Source organism: Anarhichas minor, unplaced genomic scaffold (assembly GCF_050575085.1).
Source record: "Anarhichas minor isolate MPS153535 unplaced genomic scaffold, ASM5057508v1 ptg000026l, whole genome shotgun sequence".
NCBI classification, from domain to species: domain Eukaryota; kingdom Metazoa; phylum Chordata; class Actinopteri; order Perciformes; family Anarhichadidae; genus Anarhichas; species Anarhichas minor.
The window spans coordinates 10,634,671-10,653,128 of NW_027466472.1; the positions used below are offsets into that span (position 1 = coordinate 10,634,671).

At 42.6% G+C, this 18,458-nt stretch overlaps 2 protein-coding genes across 2 annotated transcripts; one reads left to right on the forward strand and one right to left on the reverse strand.

The window, feature by feature from the left end:
* Window positions 1–1,173: 1,173 nt before the first annotated feature.
* Window positions 1,174–4,681, forward strand: fkrp (fukutin related protein). The gene has a single exon (XM_076100471.1). The coding sequence runs from the start codon at window positions 1,379–1,381 to the stop codon at window positions 2,975–2,977; it is 1,599 nt and encodes a 532-aa protein (XP_075956586.1). The 5' UTR covers window positions 1,174–1,378; the 3' UTR covers window positions 2,978–4,681.
* Window positions 4,504–13,051, reverse strand: slc1a5 (solute carrier family 1 member 5). Its single transcript, XM_076100470.1, has 8 exons — window positions 12,376–13,051; window positions 8,960–9,002; window positions 8,763–8,831; window positions 8,474–8,640; window positions 8,067–8,300; window positions 7,699–7,893; window positions 7,372–7,506; window positions 4,504–7,211 (listed from the first exon to the last, which is right to left on the reverse strand). Exons 1-8 carry the CDS (start codon window positions 12,906–12,908, stop codon window positions 6,971–6,973), a joined length of 1,617 nt encoding a protein of 538 aa, XP_075956585.1. The 5' UTR covers window positions 12,909–13,051; the 3' UTR covers window positions 4,504–6,970.
* Window positions 13,052–18,458: the final 5,407 nt, after the last annotated feature.

Consider the following 18,458-nt stretch of genomic DNA (forward strand, 5'->3'; position numbering starts at 1 on the left):
TCCACGACAAAAGTCAGTCACGGGTCGACCGTGATTTTGTCTGCCCTCTGATTTGTTGAAGATACATTACAATTGGACTTGAATACAACAAACTTTTGTTAAATTATACAGAAGCATCCTTAACACATGGTAATCTATATTTTATCATTTTCGATTTTAACCGGTAAGATACACATGCATATACAGTATGTACACATAATAATTACATAAATCAGAAAATCAGCTGTACAGATGCCGGTTAAGACTTCAGCATCGGGTCCGTTGTCATCCCTGCGCTTTAAGTAAAACACAAATGGAGACATTTATGGGGTAATTTCTCAAACATAACAAATAATCACCCACATGCATCCACTTCATTTTATTTTCTGTTCATAATACAAGTGTGAAGACATATTTCTAATATTTTATTGGTTGATAATAAAACGATAGAGATTACATGATAATGTAAAAATATATTTTCATCCAAGCAATAATATTTTGCAATTATTGTGCAAAATTCGTTTTTTTTGCATTTGTTAATATTGGACTTTTGTTCTGAAGGATTTGAGCCGGAAGTATTGTCAAACGTGATAGCTTAAAGGTAAATTCGTGCAGTTGGGTTCCATGGTTGAGCTTGAGTTAACTACATAGTAATGCAATATTCTGAAGCGATTTCTGTGCACTGTGAATTTAATCTTAAAATGTTGCAGACTCGATTTCAACCACAACCGCACAGTCATTAGCGAACAACGCAGATTCATCTCCGTGTTTGCTGCGAACGAGTCAGCCAGGTTTGCTCACATGCTACCAGAGCTGGCTGAGATGGCCCACCATGAGAACCAAATACCCTGTAGTACAACAAGGTTAATAGGCTTAACACTGCTGCATGCCTCTAATAACATGGCTAATGCACGATGTGAAGGGCTGCAAATAATTGCCCTGTAAAAAATAAAATAGATAGACCCGAATTAAGGTGAGTTGTGGTCGTGAATGTTACCAGCCTGTTTAAATTGCATGATAATGCAGCAAACGTTACTTACATTTATTTAGAAAAGGAAACCTTGCATTGAGTTATGGCTGTCCTAGTTTTACATTTAAAGTAATTATGTCTGCACTGCTAACTATTTCAAATCAGAGTAGCCCTCTGTGTCATTTTAAAGTAGCATGAGATTGTACTTTACAGTCAAGGTATCTTCATACAGTTGTTGTGAAAATATAAATCGGTGGGATTAAAAGCATAACACATTCGCTGCATCATTTCTTTTTTTTTGTCTTTCACAGGTTGTCTTCAACTCTAATTCCTCTACTATTTCACTAATGGGGACCTAACACCCACCGCTGGATTTCTTAATTGAAACTACTTCTCCTGACAGAAACTGGGAAGTAAACATCAGTTGCCATGCGTATCAGTCTCTGCCAAGGCCTGTTAACTGGTGCCATCATCCTCAACCTCCTCATTCTTTACTATGTGTCCCGGGCTCAGCAGCAAATGATGGACAAGAGGAAAGAGCTTGGCATGGGCACGAGGAGGGCGGCCCTTCCAGCCTCTGGTCTGGGCAGAGGCCTAGGGGTACCTGTAGGAGCTGGTGGTGAGCCTGGAGTGGTTGGGGGGGAGGGACACAGTCGTGGCCCACGTGTAACTGTTCTTCTTAGGGAGTTTGAAAACTTTGAGAATTATGTCGGGGATGTGGCTAACTCTTTCCTCCGCCAGAGACCTGAGCTTCCCTTCCTGGCTGTGGCAGACACGTCTCCGTACCCTCCCCTGGTGCTTCCAGAGGGGGCCCGCCTTCTAGTCCTCTCCCCCAGCCCGGACCAGCCACCACAAGCTCACAGGCCAGAGTTCCACGTCCAGACGGAGTTTGTGCTGCTGGTGCCTGACGGGGTGGAGTTGGAACAACCTCGGGCTATCGAGAGGCTGATCAGGGAGTTGGAAGGTGAGGGTGGGGGGCCTGTGAGGCTGGTAGCTGCGCCTGTGCTGGCTCGATCTGCTGTGCAGTGTCTCCACCTGCGGGTGAACCTCAGAGAGTGGACAGCCACCTACTCACCGGCTGCATCTGGGAGCAGTGGAAGTGTGTGTTCGGCTTTACAAGGAGATGCAGTTGTCCTCATTCGCACTGAGGATCTTTTTAATCTCTCCGTCCCTGTGGGGCGGCCCCTCTTCTCCTCGCTCTTCGTCCAGACTGCCCTGAGAGGCTGGAAGGTCAAGCTTCTGGAGAGCCCCTGTTTCGCCGCGAACCATCGGCCCCTCTTCAGCTCCGCCCACAACCAGTGGAAGGCCGACACTCGACTGAAGGAGGCCACCGGGAAGCTCATGAGGAGCTTTGGTCTGAAGCGTCTCCTGCTGCCTGATGGGAAGGAACAGTGGTATGGCTGCAGTAAAGAGACGCCTCGCTGCTTTGGCACTGTGCAGGATGACACTCCAGACTACCTTTATCTGGACCGCTGGACACCTCCCTGCTGTCTGCGCGCTCTCAGGGAAACCACCAAGTATGTCATCAATATTCTGGAGACCTCAGGTGTGCGCTACTGGCTCGAGGGGGGGACCCTGCTGGGCGCCGTCCGCCATCAGGACATCATCCCGTGGGACTATGACGTGGACCTGGGCATCTACCTGGAGGACATACCCAACTGTGATCACTTGAAGAACCTGGACTCTGGCTCTCTTGTGGATGCTAACGGCTATGTCTGGGAGCGTGCAGTGGAAGGAGACTTCTACAGAGTCCAGTACAGCGAGGCCAACCACCTGCATGTTGACCTGTGGCCATTCTATCCCCGTAATGGCGTCATGACCAAAGACACGTGGACAGAGCACAAACAAGACGTGGAGTTCCCAGAGCACTTCCTGCAGCCGCTGGTACCCATGTCTTTTGCCGGAGTCACTGCCTACAGCCCCAACAACCACCGAGGCTTCTTGGAGCTCAAGTTTGGAGAGGGGGTTATTGAGAACCCCCAGTATCCCAACCCCTCGAAAAAGAGGCTGGACAGAAGCAAATTATGAGATAGAGACTCGGAAGCCCTTTTAATGTAAAAACTTCTTCTTTTTTTTTAAACTGCCTAAAAGATGATGGCTGAAAACTAATGTGGTGCCAAAATGACTGCATTTGGGTGTCAATTTTACCACAGCTACATCAGCAGTTTAATCTCATGCCTGGTCAAATGTTTTCTATTATCAGTATTTGGATGCAAAGTCTAACCTTGGACTGCCTTCTTATCCTTTGTGGTGGTGAGATTTTGTTTGCAAGGGGCATGAACGCTTGAAAGATTTAAATCCATACACTAGTATTATTATCAGGCATATGTTAAAGAGGCAAGGACTGGCACAACTACATGGTGTACTAGATCTGTATGTGTTGTACAGTAAAATATAAATATGACTGCTGTAAAGATGGTAAATACTGTTAAATTATAGTGATATTGTTTTTTGTTGAAAACTGCAGTGTACATTATCTTAATAAGGATTTAAGGTTTTGGACGGAATTATTTGCCCAAACAGGTGTTTTATGATTTGTTTTTTACTTTGATGCATTGATTTGCACTGGTTCTTTCAGATGATGCAGTTTATGAATGATTGTCACTGTAAATCGATGCCATTTGGTACCCGACAGCTGTGGCGTGGTGAATGTTTGTCATTCATGCTCTCATTTTTGGCATATGGAGGAGAAGAAATGTTACTCCATCAGGCCTTAGTATTCAGTTAAAAAAAACGTATTTTTATGAATATTAACATAATTATGTGTGTTACTACTGAGCACCCACTGTGTATTAACTCAAATGGAATTTCAAGTCAGTGGATTAATCAAAGAAAAATATTCCAAAACAGGTTTCCTTTAGTGTCGTTACTTGTGTGTGATGTATCAAGCTGTCACTCCAGTTCACGAACCGGTAAAATAAAGGAGATGTTACAGATTATTTCATTAATTTATGTTCATGAGGATTGTTGGCAAATAAACTGCAAACACAGTGAATGTGCCAGATTGGTAGCATTTCTTTTTGAACACTAGGTGGCACCACAAACCTAGATATCATATGGGCTTTGCAACTCCTATACTGGTGTTCACTGTATTGCATTATGGGAGTTCATAGCCACCAGGCAGGGGCCCAGGAGGCGGAGGATTTTATGACAGGATAAACTGGAATGCAGCTCGCTCGTTAGTCAGACTGGTCTTGTAAACTCATTTCCGAATCCTACAAGAAGAGGCTGCTCTGTATTTCACCTATTTATGCCGCACATATTGTACTTCCCCAAGGTGTGTTTGCCTTGTAATTAGATAAGCATCTATACCGCTGAGAGACTTATTTTTGGATGCAAAACCAACGGCTCTCCGTGCATTTTAAATATGTTTTCCCTCTTGCATGCTGCTACAGTATTCTGGCATCTGGAGGTGAATGACTGACACAACTGTGAAAGTCTTTTTTTTTTTTTTTTTTGCTTTAGCGACTGTGGAGCTTGCAGCTAGTCACTGCAGTCAGGGTTTAAACAGACAAAACAAAGTTTCCAACAAATAGCCAAGAGATGCAGCCAAATAAAATATAAAATGTCTTTCTTGTTTTAATGCTAAGGACAGTAAATTGAAACTAACCGGGCAAGTTTTTTGAAACAGTCCAACTGAAACGTCATCATAACTAACATGCGCAAACACACACACGACAAAAATCCTATGTTCGAACCAGACAAACATCCATATGGTGAAAAATTATTACATCTTTACACCAAAAAAAAAAAAAAAAAAGCATGTAGTGGAAACTGAAGTACAATCAATCAACTTTAACATCCTCTGATTAAATAAGACTGTAGATATGTGGACTAAGGCCTGCAATGATTTTATAGACAGCTATCATTGGAAATACTACAAAACTAGTACCATATAAAGCCTCTGAGAACACAGATTTGTGAATAGTTGTACATAGCATTGGTAGCACAAACGGAAGTCACTTGGTAGAGTTGTAAACCCATGAAAGATGATACGGGTGGAAGAGATAAACATTCAATAGTGCAAATGTAGTTAATCATATGTTACACATATATGGATGTTGCATTTGAAAAATGTATCACTCTAGGGTCCATTCAACACAACTCATACCATCACAGCTACACCACAAAGCCTAAAACATCTCAAGTTTCTTAAATGCCCACAGCCACATGAAAAAGAAAATTACAAAAGATTACTAACTCACCACTTTTAAATAAAAACAATAAAAAATTAACATAACAAAAACAAAAAAAATTAACATAACAAAAACTATCGTCAACCAGCTAAGAAGACTTAGCTGTTGGCAAAAAAAAAAAAAAAAAAAAAATAATTGGAGTTACCAACATGTCCAAACATTGTCTTAGGATTTTGATTATGGAAATAAATATGATTTGAACAAATAAGTATCTTATGTTTATGGCCATGACAGCCACACATAAATAGGTTTAAGTGGAGACATGCTTACTTTCAAATCCTTCAGGTTTTCAGGCCTTAACAGTCAAAAGCAGCCAGCAGTCCACTGCTGCTAGTCTGTCAACGTTGAGGCATCCTTGTAGTGGAACGACTTTTGTTACTTGCACATCAGATGACACCAGTCACTCTACACTTTATACAACATTAAACAAATGTACTCGTTACAGACTGTGCTTTTAAAGTCCATTTGTGCCTTACTAAGCTGCGGGTAGCTACACAGAGCAACAGCACGAGTAAAATGTAGGTTATAAGAGGAGAAATACCATATCGCCTTGGAAATGTCATTCAAGGTTAGTAGGAGTGAAAACGGCCTCCTGCCTTTTTGCTGAGTCTGTGCAATTTTTGGTCTTTCTAGAGTATTAAGGACAGTCTTGAAACCATAGTTAAACCTGAGGTTGTGTTGCCTTCTATCGCATTGATGTCCATGAGAAAAGGCAGAGATGCTCCAAGGTCTATCGGTGTCCAAGCAGGTTGGTGTATTTTGAGTCCTTGAGAAAAAGTTCCATTATTTAGCCCTGGCCAGTTATTGCGTGGATATAAGAAGAACTGTTTGTGCCTTTTGTCATACAGACATTATCAGCCATTTACATGCAGAGTGTGGAATATATTTAAACTAGTGTTCCATATGCTTTAAATATAACAAATCAAATACAAAATACATACAAATATGTTGTCCACAATCTGCATGAATGTGGCCATAATCATGTATAATAAAATACACCAACAATTCATGTTCATATACAAATCATTAAGAGGATACATTTCACAACAAATATAATCCTGTTCCTGTACAGGAAGATTGAAAGTTGACCACAAACTGAACAAACAAAACAAAAAAGATGACCTAACAAAAATCAATGTAAAAAAATAAAAAATAAAAAAATAAATAAAAAATAAAAAAAAAGGGTATTGGATTCCAGATGGAGAATATGAAAACACAGATTGGGTGCAGCAAGCTATGTGTGTGGTCCTCAACTTTTAAAGTCAGAAACGTTCATCCGTTCCACCAGAAGGTTGACAAAGTGGTAAATACCAGTTGTGTACAAATTGGTGCCAGGGAGCCAATTGGTAAATACATCCATATAACTTCCATTTCCCCGTCATTAATTTATGTAACATTTCCTAAATTTGTAACATGAGATCTGCCATTACCGGCAGATGGTCACTGATCCAGCCGCTCCACATCCCAGTAGATGTATGCATTAAATAGGTGAACAGCTGATTTACACAACTTGGTAAACTTCTGACTTTAATAATTGATGAGGAGTGAGCAATTGAAACATTAGTAGCCAGACTAATGTACACAGTCTCTCAAAAAGAAAACTAAAGTCACTGTGCATAGTATAGATTTTGAATCCCCCCCCCTTGACTTTTTTCCTTTTTGCCCAGAACAGTGTTGAGGACATGGAGCATTTCATTAGTAAGGTACATGTCCATCGTCTTTTCTTCAGGGCAGAAAAAAAAAGAAAAAAAAAGGAAAAGAGTGTTTTGGTTTTGCAGGGCTGTAAAAATACACGAGCGTGGCATTGACGGTGTCAGCAGCTTGATCACATGACGGACTCCTTTTCACCGGAGAGAGACTTCTTAGCACTTTCTGCACTGTCCCGCTCACCTTGCTTCTCAATAAGCGGCGAGCGCTCAGGGGCAGCAGCTGAAGGGCCTACCTCAGACCTGACCTCGCTCAGCTCCGCTTCCTCCTCTTGTTTGGCCGCACGGTCCACAAAGTTCTGCAAGAGCCCGGCTCCATAGGCATCGCCCTCTACGTTCAGCACCGTGCATGTACGGTCACTAAATTAAAAAGACAGAATGGATGGATTAATATTGGCTCAGACAATAATGTCGTCAGGGAGCATAGTACATTAAGATTGTACTATGTGGAGTATGTCACATCAGTGGCTTGGCTATAGTGCTCTATGTCTACATATAATACAAAAGGTTCTGTACTCACACAAGCCAGTCAACAGCCAGGATGAGAGAGATGTCATTGGTGGGCAGTCCCACCGCCTCCAGGATGATGGCTAAGGTCAACACGCCACCAGCAGGTATACCTGCAGCTCCAACACTCGATGCTGTAGCGGTCACACTAACACATTAGGAGGGAAGACGACACAAGTTAGACTCTGACAGAGCAGATTCAATTTCACACAGGCAATTTTTCTTTTACCGACTATATCTGCATTGAAGTACCTGTTAAAGTGTGGCGATTGTACAATTTGACATAGTATTCAATCCAGCTGTGTAACTGCGGACGTGTCTCAGTGGCTTTAGGACTTACAGGATGGTAATGACTTGGATGAAGTTAAGGGAAATGTTGTTCAGCTGAGCGATGAAAACTGCGGCCACACACTGGAAGAGCGCCGCTCCGTCCATGTTGACCGTCGCTCCGATGGGCAGGATGAAACGGCTGATGTGCTTGGATACGCCGTTATTTTCCTCCACACACTTCATCATCAGGGGCAGAGTGGCAGAGCTAAGAAACAAGGAACGCGTGAGTGCATGAAGGCGAGAGGTACGCGCGTTTGTATAGCGAAGAAAAGTGCGCGTGTTTTAAGACAGGACATCCTCAATGTTAGATATTTAACAACCAGAGAGAACAAACAAGTGTGTGTGTGTGTGCGCGGGAGAGAGCAGCGAGTTTATTACCTGGAGCTTGTTCCGAAGGCTGTTGCCAGAGCTGTAAATATCCCCCAGAGGAAGGTGTATGGGTTCTTTCTTGTAATGACGAAGTAGATGGCGGGCAGCACGAGAAGGCCATGAATGGCGTGTCCGATGATACAGCAGGCTATATATTTTCCCAGACTGGCAAATAGTGTGCCAATATCATCCATTTCAACAATCTTGCCAGCTACAAGGAACATGATACCAAAAGGGGCATACCTGCAGAGAGACGGGGGGGGGGGGGGGGGTGCAAGAAAGAGAAGGGACCTCATTAGATAATTATGGTTCTGGAACATGGCAAAAAGAAAAAGCCTCTCATATTCAATGATTAAAACGTTTTTTAACCCAGCGCTCCACCCATCCCAACCCAGCAACATGCAGGTCTTTCTTACCACATGATCCAAGAGACCAGCACCATGGTGGCCTCGTTGAAGGAGTTGAAGAACTTAATGAGGATCTCTCCTTCCTCGCCCAGCTTCCTCAAAGCCACACCAAACACAATGGCAAACACTACCAGACCGAGAATATTCATGCCATCCTGGTCTTTTCCAAAGGGCACCTTTGAGACACAGGAAGTGCACAGTCAGGACACACAGACCCACGCCATCATTCCAGAGACACGTGTGCTTAGCGTATTTTGGTCTATTTTATGTGGACAACTAGGCCATTGCCTTTGCTCACCTTCTCCACTGAGACGGTGAGGTTTCCATCTGTGCCATTCTTGGTAACCAGCTTGTAACTGGTCGTATACTGGATGGGAAAGAACGTTTTGCCCAGTTAGTTGGTTTACTACTCTCCGTCATCCAATCTAAATATTCCCTTTGTATAATTTCAAATCATAATTATGTCAAATTATAAAATCAAAGTGCAGTACTTACTGATCGAAAGGCAGCAGACACCAGGTTGGAGGGAAAGATGTTTCTGCGGAGAGAGAAAAAGACTTTCAATTCCTGTGCTCAGTGTGTACCGGACAATTTGAGAAAAGCCAATGAAAAACATGTGGCTGTAATTGGAGGGAGATAAATTACAGATGTGGGAACTGAAGAGCAGAATACAATACAAGTGTGTGTTGTTGTTTTTCCTGCATCTGCTCATACAATAAAACAACCCCGACCGACTATGAAGGACACGTAGAGCAAGGGCACATTTGCCGCAGGGCAAACACATTGTAAAGCCATAAACTAGCCTCCGTTTAGTTCAGAACCATTTCTGATGGGAGTCGGAAATGTTTGTCCAGATAGAAGAGTTTAAAATCAACTAGAAAGCATCGTCCTATTTTATAGCCACACTTTCAAAACAACACTAGTTTGTTCTTTTCTTTTACAGACACCCTCTGGACATCACAGATGGAGTCACAAGATTGATCATGTGGAAATAGCTGAAAGCACTTAACAAATAATCCCCTTCTTATCCACTCTGCCTAACTGCTGGTGTGTCACAAGTACACATATACACGTTGGTACATAGTTCCGACTGTATATTAAATCTGTAAAGAACTCATAAACCCATGCGTCCCTGATATGCCTATATGTAATGGATTTATAGTAATAAGGCATTACCTTCATAAGCTCTTTCCAGCCATTCATTCCCTCACATTTGAACCAGAATACATAAGAATTAAAAAAAATCATGTGATTAGGGCAGCATGAGACGGAGGCTATTGTGTTTCATAAATAATGCAGAGCTGAAACCTAAAGGGATCTAGTTTCACGGCCTTGTTCTTTGCTGTAGCTACTTCATTCCCGGTACAAAACCCAGTTTTAATGAAAGACAATATTTATGTACACTCACTGACAACCACAAAGGTTTCCCCCACACATCACTTACTAAAACACTGTAGTTGTTTAACAATGAACAGGTTAAACTCCTTGTACAGGTTCCTATTAAATATGCATGCTATGCTAAATATGTGGTGCGTTCAAAGGTTTTATTCATTTTAGTTTTGTGGAGTTTTTCCTTTATCATAATCGAGAGTCAAGGAGAGGATCTCATTCACTGTCTCTGTACAGTGTATGAGATACGCTGGAGGATTTACATTGTAAATAAACCGGACCAGACTATTGCCAGTGTGTGGAATGTTGTCATACCACTCCATTCATTCTATTTGGTTCTTCAAACGTCATTAGGTGGGTGCGTTTCTTTTCTGGATGATTGCGGTTTGATTGCGGAAATAACTTTGTCAGCTGTTTGTTACACCAGGATCTGGCAACAAGCGGGGAACAAGTCATGCAGGTCTAGGTGGAATGGTAAATGTTTAATTAGTAACAACAATGATTCAAGGTACTTGATGGGGAATGGACTTAAGAGATGAACTATGCCCCATCAAAATGTATACACGTATTCCTACGACCAAAATTGGGTACACGGTAAGTAGCTTTAAAAAACTAATTAGAAAACAATCAGACTTGATTTGAACTGAGCTGGAATGAATCAGACGGTACATTATCTAGCCTATGTTGAGCTTCGATTCACAGGGTGAAAATATACTCAAAATGAAGGTTATGAAAAGAATAAAAATACAGTCTACCAACCCTTCCAATACAACAAGTACTTGGGATAAAAGCAGCGAAAGGTAAACCTCTTTTGAGAAACACATTGTGCCACGCAATCAGTATTTAATGTCACTACCAAACCACACAAAAGGTAGGAGATAGGAAATGTCAATAAGGATGTGTAGGAGTGGTTCGAGTCTACCCCACCATCACTAGGGTGACGTGGTCTTTTACTATCCTGTCTGGACAATGACAGATAAGCACTTAATAGAGTGTGCGTCTGAACTATAACCAGGGCGGGTTTTTTTTTACACTTGATGAGCAGCTCCTCAGTCAAAGTCTTTCCGTCTGTGTTGGCAAAACTAACCGGGACACCAGCCGAGAGGGACCGCTCTAATGAGAGGCACGGGTGTTGTCTGCTGTGTTTCTTGTGTCCTGCATGAGATAAGCACAACTGACTTTTTTCTTCTTCTTCTTCTTCAAAACAGCATTCAAGATGTTGTGTTCAGGAACATCAGTTACCAATAAACCACATTTCATCCGAGCTGTTAAACATGAACAGTGAGCCGGACGAAAACGCTAAATAGCCCATCTGAGTTTTGTAACCCCGATCACACACCGTTATGTAAGGGACACAATGTTAATCCGTGACCGGTTAGGTTTTGCTCTGTTACTCTTGCATGTCAATTTTAAATATTTTTAGGAGGTGTTGCCAGGGCTAAGTCACACTGCTGCTGGAGGAGAGAGGGTGGAAGTTATGGTTTCTAATAATACACAATTTCATAACTCATTCCAAGAATGCTCAAACTAACCAAACACAATTACGCAATAGAGCCCCAGATGTATAAAGATTGTAGGCAAACAGTGACTTTCTGTTAAAAGTTAAGCAGATGTAACACTTTTTTTCTGGCATCAAATAAGCCAATAATGGATTGTCGAAGAAAGTACATCATGTTCCCACAAAACTCAGAGTGGTAGGTTTGTACTAAATAGAGGACACTACTATGTGTGGCAATTGTGTTTACGAAAGGTTGAGGTTCAATACACTCTAACCTGACAGTACACTAATCTAATGAATAGCTGTTGATGCAGATAAGCAGGGCCATCTGTCTGTTTTGGTGTAAAACAATGTGCAGAATAGAAAAACCACCTTTATAACATGTTTTACTTCAAATTCAATCCAGGATAATGTGTCAGAGGATGTTGACATCTCACTATTTCAGTCTCTGAGGCAACGGTTTGCCCAATCTGAGCCCTGTCTTCACGGTTTCTCCTCAGTCATTTCTCATGACTGTGACACATTGGGGTGGGGACACATGTAAGCTACTGAAGCCTGAAGAGACACGTTAAAGCAGTGATGGGGGGGGGGGGGGGGGGGGGATGTCTTGTCGGTACATTAGCTTTGGTCTCTATAAATATACAAAGCAGAAACTACATCGGGTAGTCATTTCATTGGAAGTCAGCTTCCAATGAAATCATCGTTAAGTAGAGTAAAATTAGAAGAGCAGCGATGTGCCGGTTTTATAATACCAAACGGGGCAGCGTTTCACCGCACAGCTCACAGCGGCGAAGGACTCAGTCACGCACGTGGAGTTAGTTACACCACGTGGCGATATCATAAAACATAGAAGGTGAGGCTGATGCAACCGCTTGTTGTCATTACAGCAACATCGCTCACACCGCTAGTGGCGTGTGAGCCTAACTACACGCGTAATGCAGCCAACTGCTCATTGATGAACAGATATGCTGACGTTGCATTTATACACTATTATACACCACGGGGGGGGGGGGGGTTCACTCACCTGATCAAATCTAAGAAGGAGTCTATCACTTCTTTAGCGACAGGCACGTCGCCATCAAAGCCCTGCACCTTGGGTTTGGCCACCGACCCGGAGCCCGGGGTTATGATGAAAGCCATCACAACCCCGATGGACGAGGCAATCAGCGTGGTGACCAAGAAGAAGAGCATAGCCCAGCCGCCGAGCTTGCCCAGGGCTTTGGGGTCGATGCTGGCGGACCCGGACACAAGGCTGCACACCACCAGGGGGATGATAATCATCTTCAGAAGCCGGATGAGCAGCTCACCTGGGAAACCGATGTAGATCACCTGGGTCCGGGTCAGCCCAGCGTACTGTGCGCCAAGTCCAATTAAAACCCCGATGATGACCCCGGCCACGGTGAGGATCACCAGCAGGTTGGCCATCACTAGCCTCTTCACCCGCTGGGACAGCGGCTCCCGGCTGCCCTTGGTGGGGCTGTTCGTTCCGTTGGCCAGCGGCTCATGCGTCTCTCCGTTAGATAACTTCCTCTCCTCGATGTCCATCTTCTCAGCCATTAGTGCGCGTTGAAAGTCACCCTTAAAATGATCCAAATATCACAAGTATGTGACCAAAACTATTGTTAATGTAGTGGGAGTAACTTTTCATTCGACTCGCACTATGCTGCCAGCTGTCCTCTCACTAATGCACGATGTCCGGCTGTCCCACAGCGACTTCTACTTAGCCGGGAAGCCAACCCCACCCCCGTGACGCACGAGATGGGCGTGTTCAAATAGAGAGCGTGGCAGAATTCCGTGACTGTTCCATTACATACATTTAAACAAAATGCAAAAACTATCATGCGTGTTTATTGTACGCTGTTGTATTCATGTCTGAATGTCACTTTCATTCCGTTTAGATGAACACAATATTTTCCGTTGGGCAATGGGGACAGGTACACCACCATCACAGGTGGGCTTTGTTGGTTAGGCTGTATGATTTATTTTGGACTGTGGTCTAGGTCTAAATATTTGAGGATTAAATGTCTAGTTAAATCCACATTTGTGTTTAATACTTTTATGTGGCAGATGTAAGATTTTCTTGTCTGCAAATATTTCTGGTGTCTTGGAATTCCAGGCGTGAAATAAAACCCAACTAGTCAAGACATGTATAGTTCTTCTGGAAAGAACGTCATAAAAAGAGGGTCCATGGTGCACAACTAGCGCTCTGCTCCGAGTTCACCCTCAACATGCACGAAGACGCAGCTGATGCAACTGCTGTTGTCATTACAGCGACAAAGCTCACATAGATATAGGCAAAGTAGCTTTACGTCTAATTCAGCCAACTGTCACCATCCAGTGGTGAGTGAGACTTTTTTTATTTTTTTTTTATTTGGAAGTCTTACCAAATCACCTAACTGGACATAAAGGTGAAGAGGGTGTGGGTTCACTCACCTGATCAAATCGAGGAGTCTATCACTTCTTTAGTTATTAGAGGGCTGCATTAGGCACAAGGCATTTTTATTCTCTGAAACTACAAAGTAATGTTGCGCTGCACTGTCTCACCCATCTCCTCAGGCAATGCTCATGTTTATTTTTGCCTATATTGTGTGAAGTACATCTGGGCCAAATTACTGATAGAATTAATATACTGTAGTTTGAGACTTTGCAGACAAAAGTGCTAACGGTACGTGTCTTTGTGTACCCCCAATACAGTTTGCTGCAGCAGAACACAAGATTAGCAGCCACAGAGGTGACCAATCACTCACTAATTCAGTGTTACGGCGATACATTTTTTGCTTGACGTAAACTAACCTGAAACTAGTCACTAGTATTGCATCATAGAGTGAAAAGCATGATGCAAATCCCCCTGACCATTTATGCAAATCAGGAAGCTGAAAGAGCATTTAGAAAACGTTAGTTTAGAGGGGGTCTCCTGCTCACACTGTACACTGCTGTAGACTGCTACCCCAAACATGAGGAGAATTCTGTTGTGAAGTTTGCAGATGACACTGCTGTTATCGGCCGGATTACAAATAACGATGACACCTCAAATAGAGAGGAAATCTTGTGGAGTGGTGCTCAGAGAGCAACCTACTGCTCAACACCTCAACATCACCTCAACATCAGTAAAAGTGAGAACATTTTTTTGAAAATTAAACTTAATCTAAAAGCAAAAGATATAAAAAGCCTCTGCCAACACTACTCCCTTTTATTAGAGTAGGCGTAAACTTGGCTCCATTAGCTAAGGAGCAGAGGCTCGATACAGCTGCCTGAGAGGAGCCTGCCACTGGACTTTGATGAGACCTCCCCCCTGTGTGTGTTTATTTGCTCTCTTCCCAAGCACCAATTCAGCAAAGAAAACCATTATTGTTGTATTTATACCATCAAAGGGAAGTGCATGTGGAACCACAAGCACAGCAATGAACTTAAACTAATCGTCATTTGACAAAGAATTATAATTGAGGAGCAAGGCTTCTCAATTTGAACTGCACTGTGTCCTACCCAAACATTAGAGAGACAGGGAAGCATGGAAATTGACCACATCTTTCTTCTTTCGTTCTGATATTTTCACTGATGAGTGGCGCCAAAAAATAAGGGTGAAAGTGAGTGAGAGTGAAAGTTTGGGATGGAAACAGCCAAAGAGCAGTATCAAATTTTCCAGAAATCATCATTTCCCGGTTAACCATCCTGCAGTTTCTGGTAAGATGTGTATCAAACTGTGAAAAGAGACAGACTCGCATTGTCTCAAATACTGAGGACTACAGTCTGATAGTTTAAAATGTTTTTGTAAGGGTCCATGAAAGCAGTGGGTTATCTTACACTCAAACAACAATCCAAGCCCCGTTAAAACAGTGTCCCACCGGTAGAAATTTGTGGGAAAAGCACCTTTAACAGCAAATAAACCCCACAGGACCATAAGTCAGGCTGATAGAAATACGTCCTCTCAGTGCTCAGTTTGTTATCTCAAGCTTGTTCTTTGTTCCCTCTGACTGTGTGAGGGATTTCGCTGCGATTCGGCGCATTTCCCTGTGAGAAAGGACAACTTCAATAGCTAAACCCGCAGGCTCATAAGAGGCAAGAGTTTTTTTTTAGAGTAGGCCCCATCTATAACAACACACTGCACACACACACACACACACACAAGCTGCACATTCTGAGGACATGATATTTTGCCGTGACAGCAACATCTCAAAATTTTGACTTGTCTTCCAACGTTAAAACAAGAACGACAAAAAAATACAGACAGGAGTCTTCAATCGGTGATATTAACAGCCGAGAGCATGCTGTGTACATAAGCACACCCATGGCAACAGCTTCGATTTTTGGTTTAAATATTCTTTACTTCTAGGAATCCTTTGCCTCAATCTAACTGACCACTGAATTTCTTTTTCACTGTATATGTGAAGGGCACTTATACTGTACCCAGCCTGTGCAGCTTCAGCTTCTAAGATGGTGAACTTGATAAACATCACCTGCTTTAACATTAGCATGTTAGCATTTTTAGCTCAAAACACTGCCTACAGCCTCAGAGAGCGCGAGGCTGAAGACTCGTGTGATATAAGTCATCTCAGGCGTACGATGGTTTTGTTGACGCATGAAAACTCATGAAATAAGAATGTGGGTTCTGCAAAGCAAAACAGGAAAAATGCTTGTAACAAAGATAACATTGATTCAACCAAATCTGAAAAGCTCAAACTTCCCCCAGTTTGTTCCTTTTTTCCCCATTTGTATACTGTATATATGTGTATGTTTTTAATGGTGTGTTGTGCATTGTGTATTGTACTTGCTGTACTTGGAGGAGCCAAAGACACATTTGAGGTGAACAATAAAGTCACTCTAATCTAATCTAATGTTGTACCAAAGGCACACACAGCACAAGAATCATGTGACCTCTGAAAGTGGGGCGCGGTCGGATTTGGCAAAACGTAGCTGTCTCAGGTATCGTGAGAACAGGTGTGCAGCAGGGGCACTAAACAATAAATTAATTGGAAAGGTGGAGACAGAAAGGAAACTTTATACTGCAGCTTAATGTACCATCCAGTAACTGAATGCTACTGTCATGTAGCAGGACCAAGGTGTTGTACAAAAAGGCTTTCACTGACTACAAGCTCACCTCCAAGGGAGAATGGAATTTGTAAGAATTCTACAAAAAAAAAGCTTCCACGAGATCATAAGAATGTGTGTCCGTAAAACAACATGGTATAGACAAGGAATGTACTGAAAACACAGCATGTCTAGATTCAGCACCAGTGTTATACCTGTAGTCCAGAAGTGACGGGAAGGCTGCTAAACCCTGTCTGATCTCGTAGAGCCTTATGTGACCAGGAGGGCCCCCTGAAATTATTCACGGATTCACTCTCTAATCAGACTCACATGCCCCATGTGTCTGTTACAGCCTGCCTTTCATAACCACTGACTTCAAGTATGTGAACTTGGATTTCATTGTAAAAAATCAAGTTATCTAAATTGACACTGTCTTTTTCATTTCAATCAGATCAATCACATACACAGAAGAGAGAGTGTGAGAGAGAGAGAGAAGCTTTGGATCTTAAGGGTCTAATTCAATGTTAGTTCCTTTTGTGCCTGCTGGCAAGGGGACAAATAATGCAATTTGTTTGCTTTTAATGATTCATTTATTGACGATTGAGAGGTTGAATGCCTGTTGTTTACCCCTTAAAGATCAAGTTATGTGCAAAGCTTCATATAGCTGTGCATCTTTTTTTAATCTTCCCGCCCGACCATATACAGTCTATATACTCTTTCTTACACTACCCTCCCCCATTCACAAACACGTTGGGTGAAAAAAAAAAAAAAAAGAACCTGTTTAAACCGCACCATGTGTTGGGAAGCTGTTTTTGTGCCCCAAGTGTTCTAGTTTCAAATGTTTAACGATGCGCTGCTCCTCCCCTTCCACCACACCACAGTTTGTCTTTGATTTGTTTTTGCTCTAAGGCCTGGTTATTGTGAAATGCTGACAGATTGTTTTGTACTCATAGGTAATGTATTTTAAGTGTATCCGGAACATGTTTTCTGTTGTCTCTTAAATGTGGTAGATTCTGGCAGCTACTGTATGCTAACAAACAGAAGTAATGAGATCTTGCATTCTTGTTAGCTTTTGATTTAATTATCATATCAGGAAAATCCTCCTCCTCCTCCTCCTCTTTAGTCTTGGATGCTTTTGTTAAAAATAAAGGACAGTAAATTATGCTTCCTGTCCCCTGCCTAGTTAGTAATTTGATCTTTCTGCATGCTCCCTCTCTCTCCGCTTGTAATAGGTGGAGTGAGTTACCTAGTGGAGGTAATAGCAACAGTGTCGTCAAGTCAGGTCAAAACACGCCCTGCCTCTGCCTCAGGACACGGAAGGCCATCAGCAGTCCCTTTGTGCCACTGTAAAAGGAGGACAAGAAAAACATACAAGCCGATCACGTGCATGTATGATGTCACCACGATGTGTCAACGTGTATGTGCTCACGTTTGTCTCACTGTGTGTATTTAAAATACCTGCATTAGGCTGAGGTCAATCAATAACACACACAGAGAGGACAGCAATCAGCTGGGACTGGTTGTCCTCTGTGCAGGCTCATTGCTTTTCCTGCATAGTCATGAACACAGCTACGTTCTTACAACAAGACTTTACTGCTTTTTTTGTTTTCATTCTATTCATAATTCAGCCAACACTTTTTGAGAAATGGAATCTAAAATGTTTCAGTCGTCGCCTCCCTGTGAGTCAAACCTTTCCTGCCCTTACATATGTCCGCACTAAAGGTCAGACCCAGGTATGAGGTGCAAGTGACATTTATCACATCTACACAAAAACACAAAGGTGCTGTCAGCTGGCCAGGCAGACATTCTAGGACTGAGAGTCACAGACAAAGATGCCATCCATACTCTCATGAAACAATTCACTTTCCTTCACAATTACTGTCACGCCCTGGATCACCTCTCCAGCCATTTGCTTTTGTTAAGCAGGTCTGGTCAGCCAGTTACAGTCCAGTATTAGGAACAACTCTGAAACAGTTTACCTGGTATAGCCAACTATAATTCTAATACTTCTGCTGTGACTTTAACACGCTTGTGGGTGTAGGGGGCGTGGGGGAGGTTAACTGTGGACTAAAAACACATGCA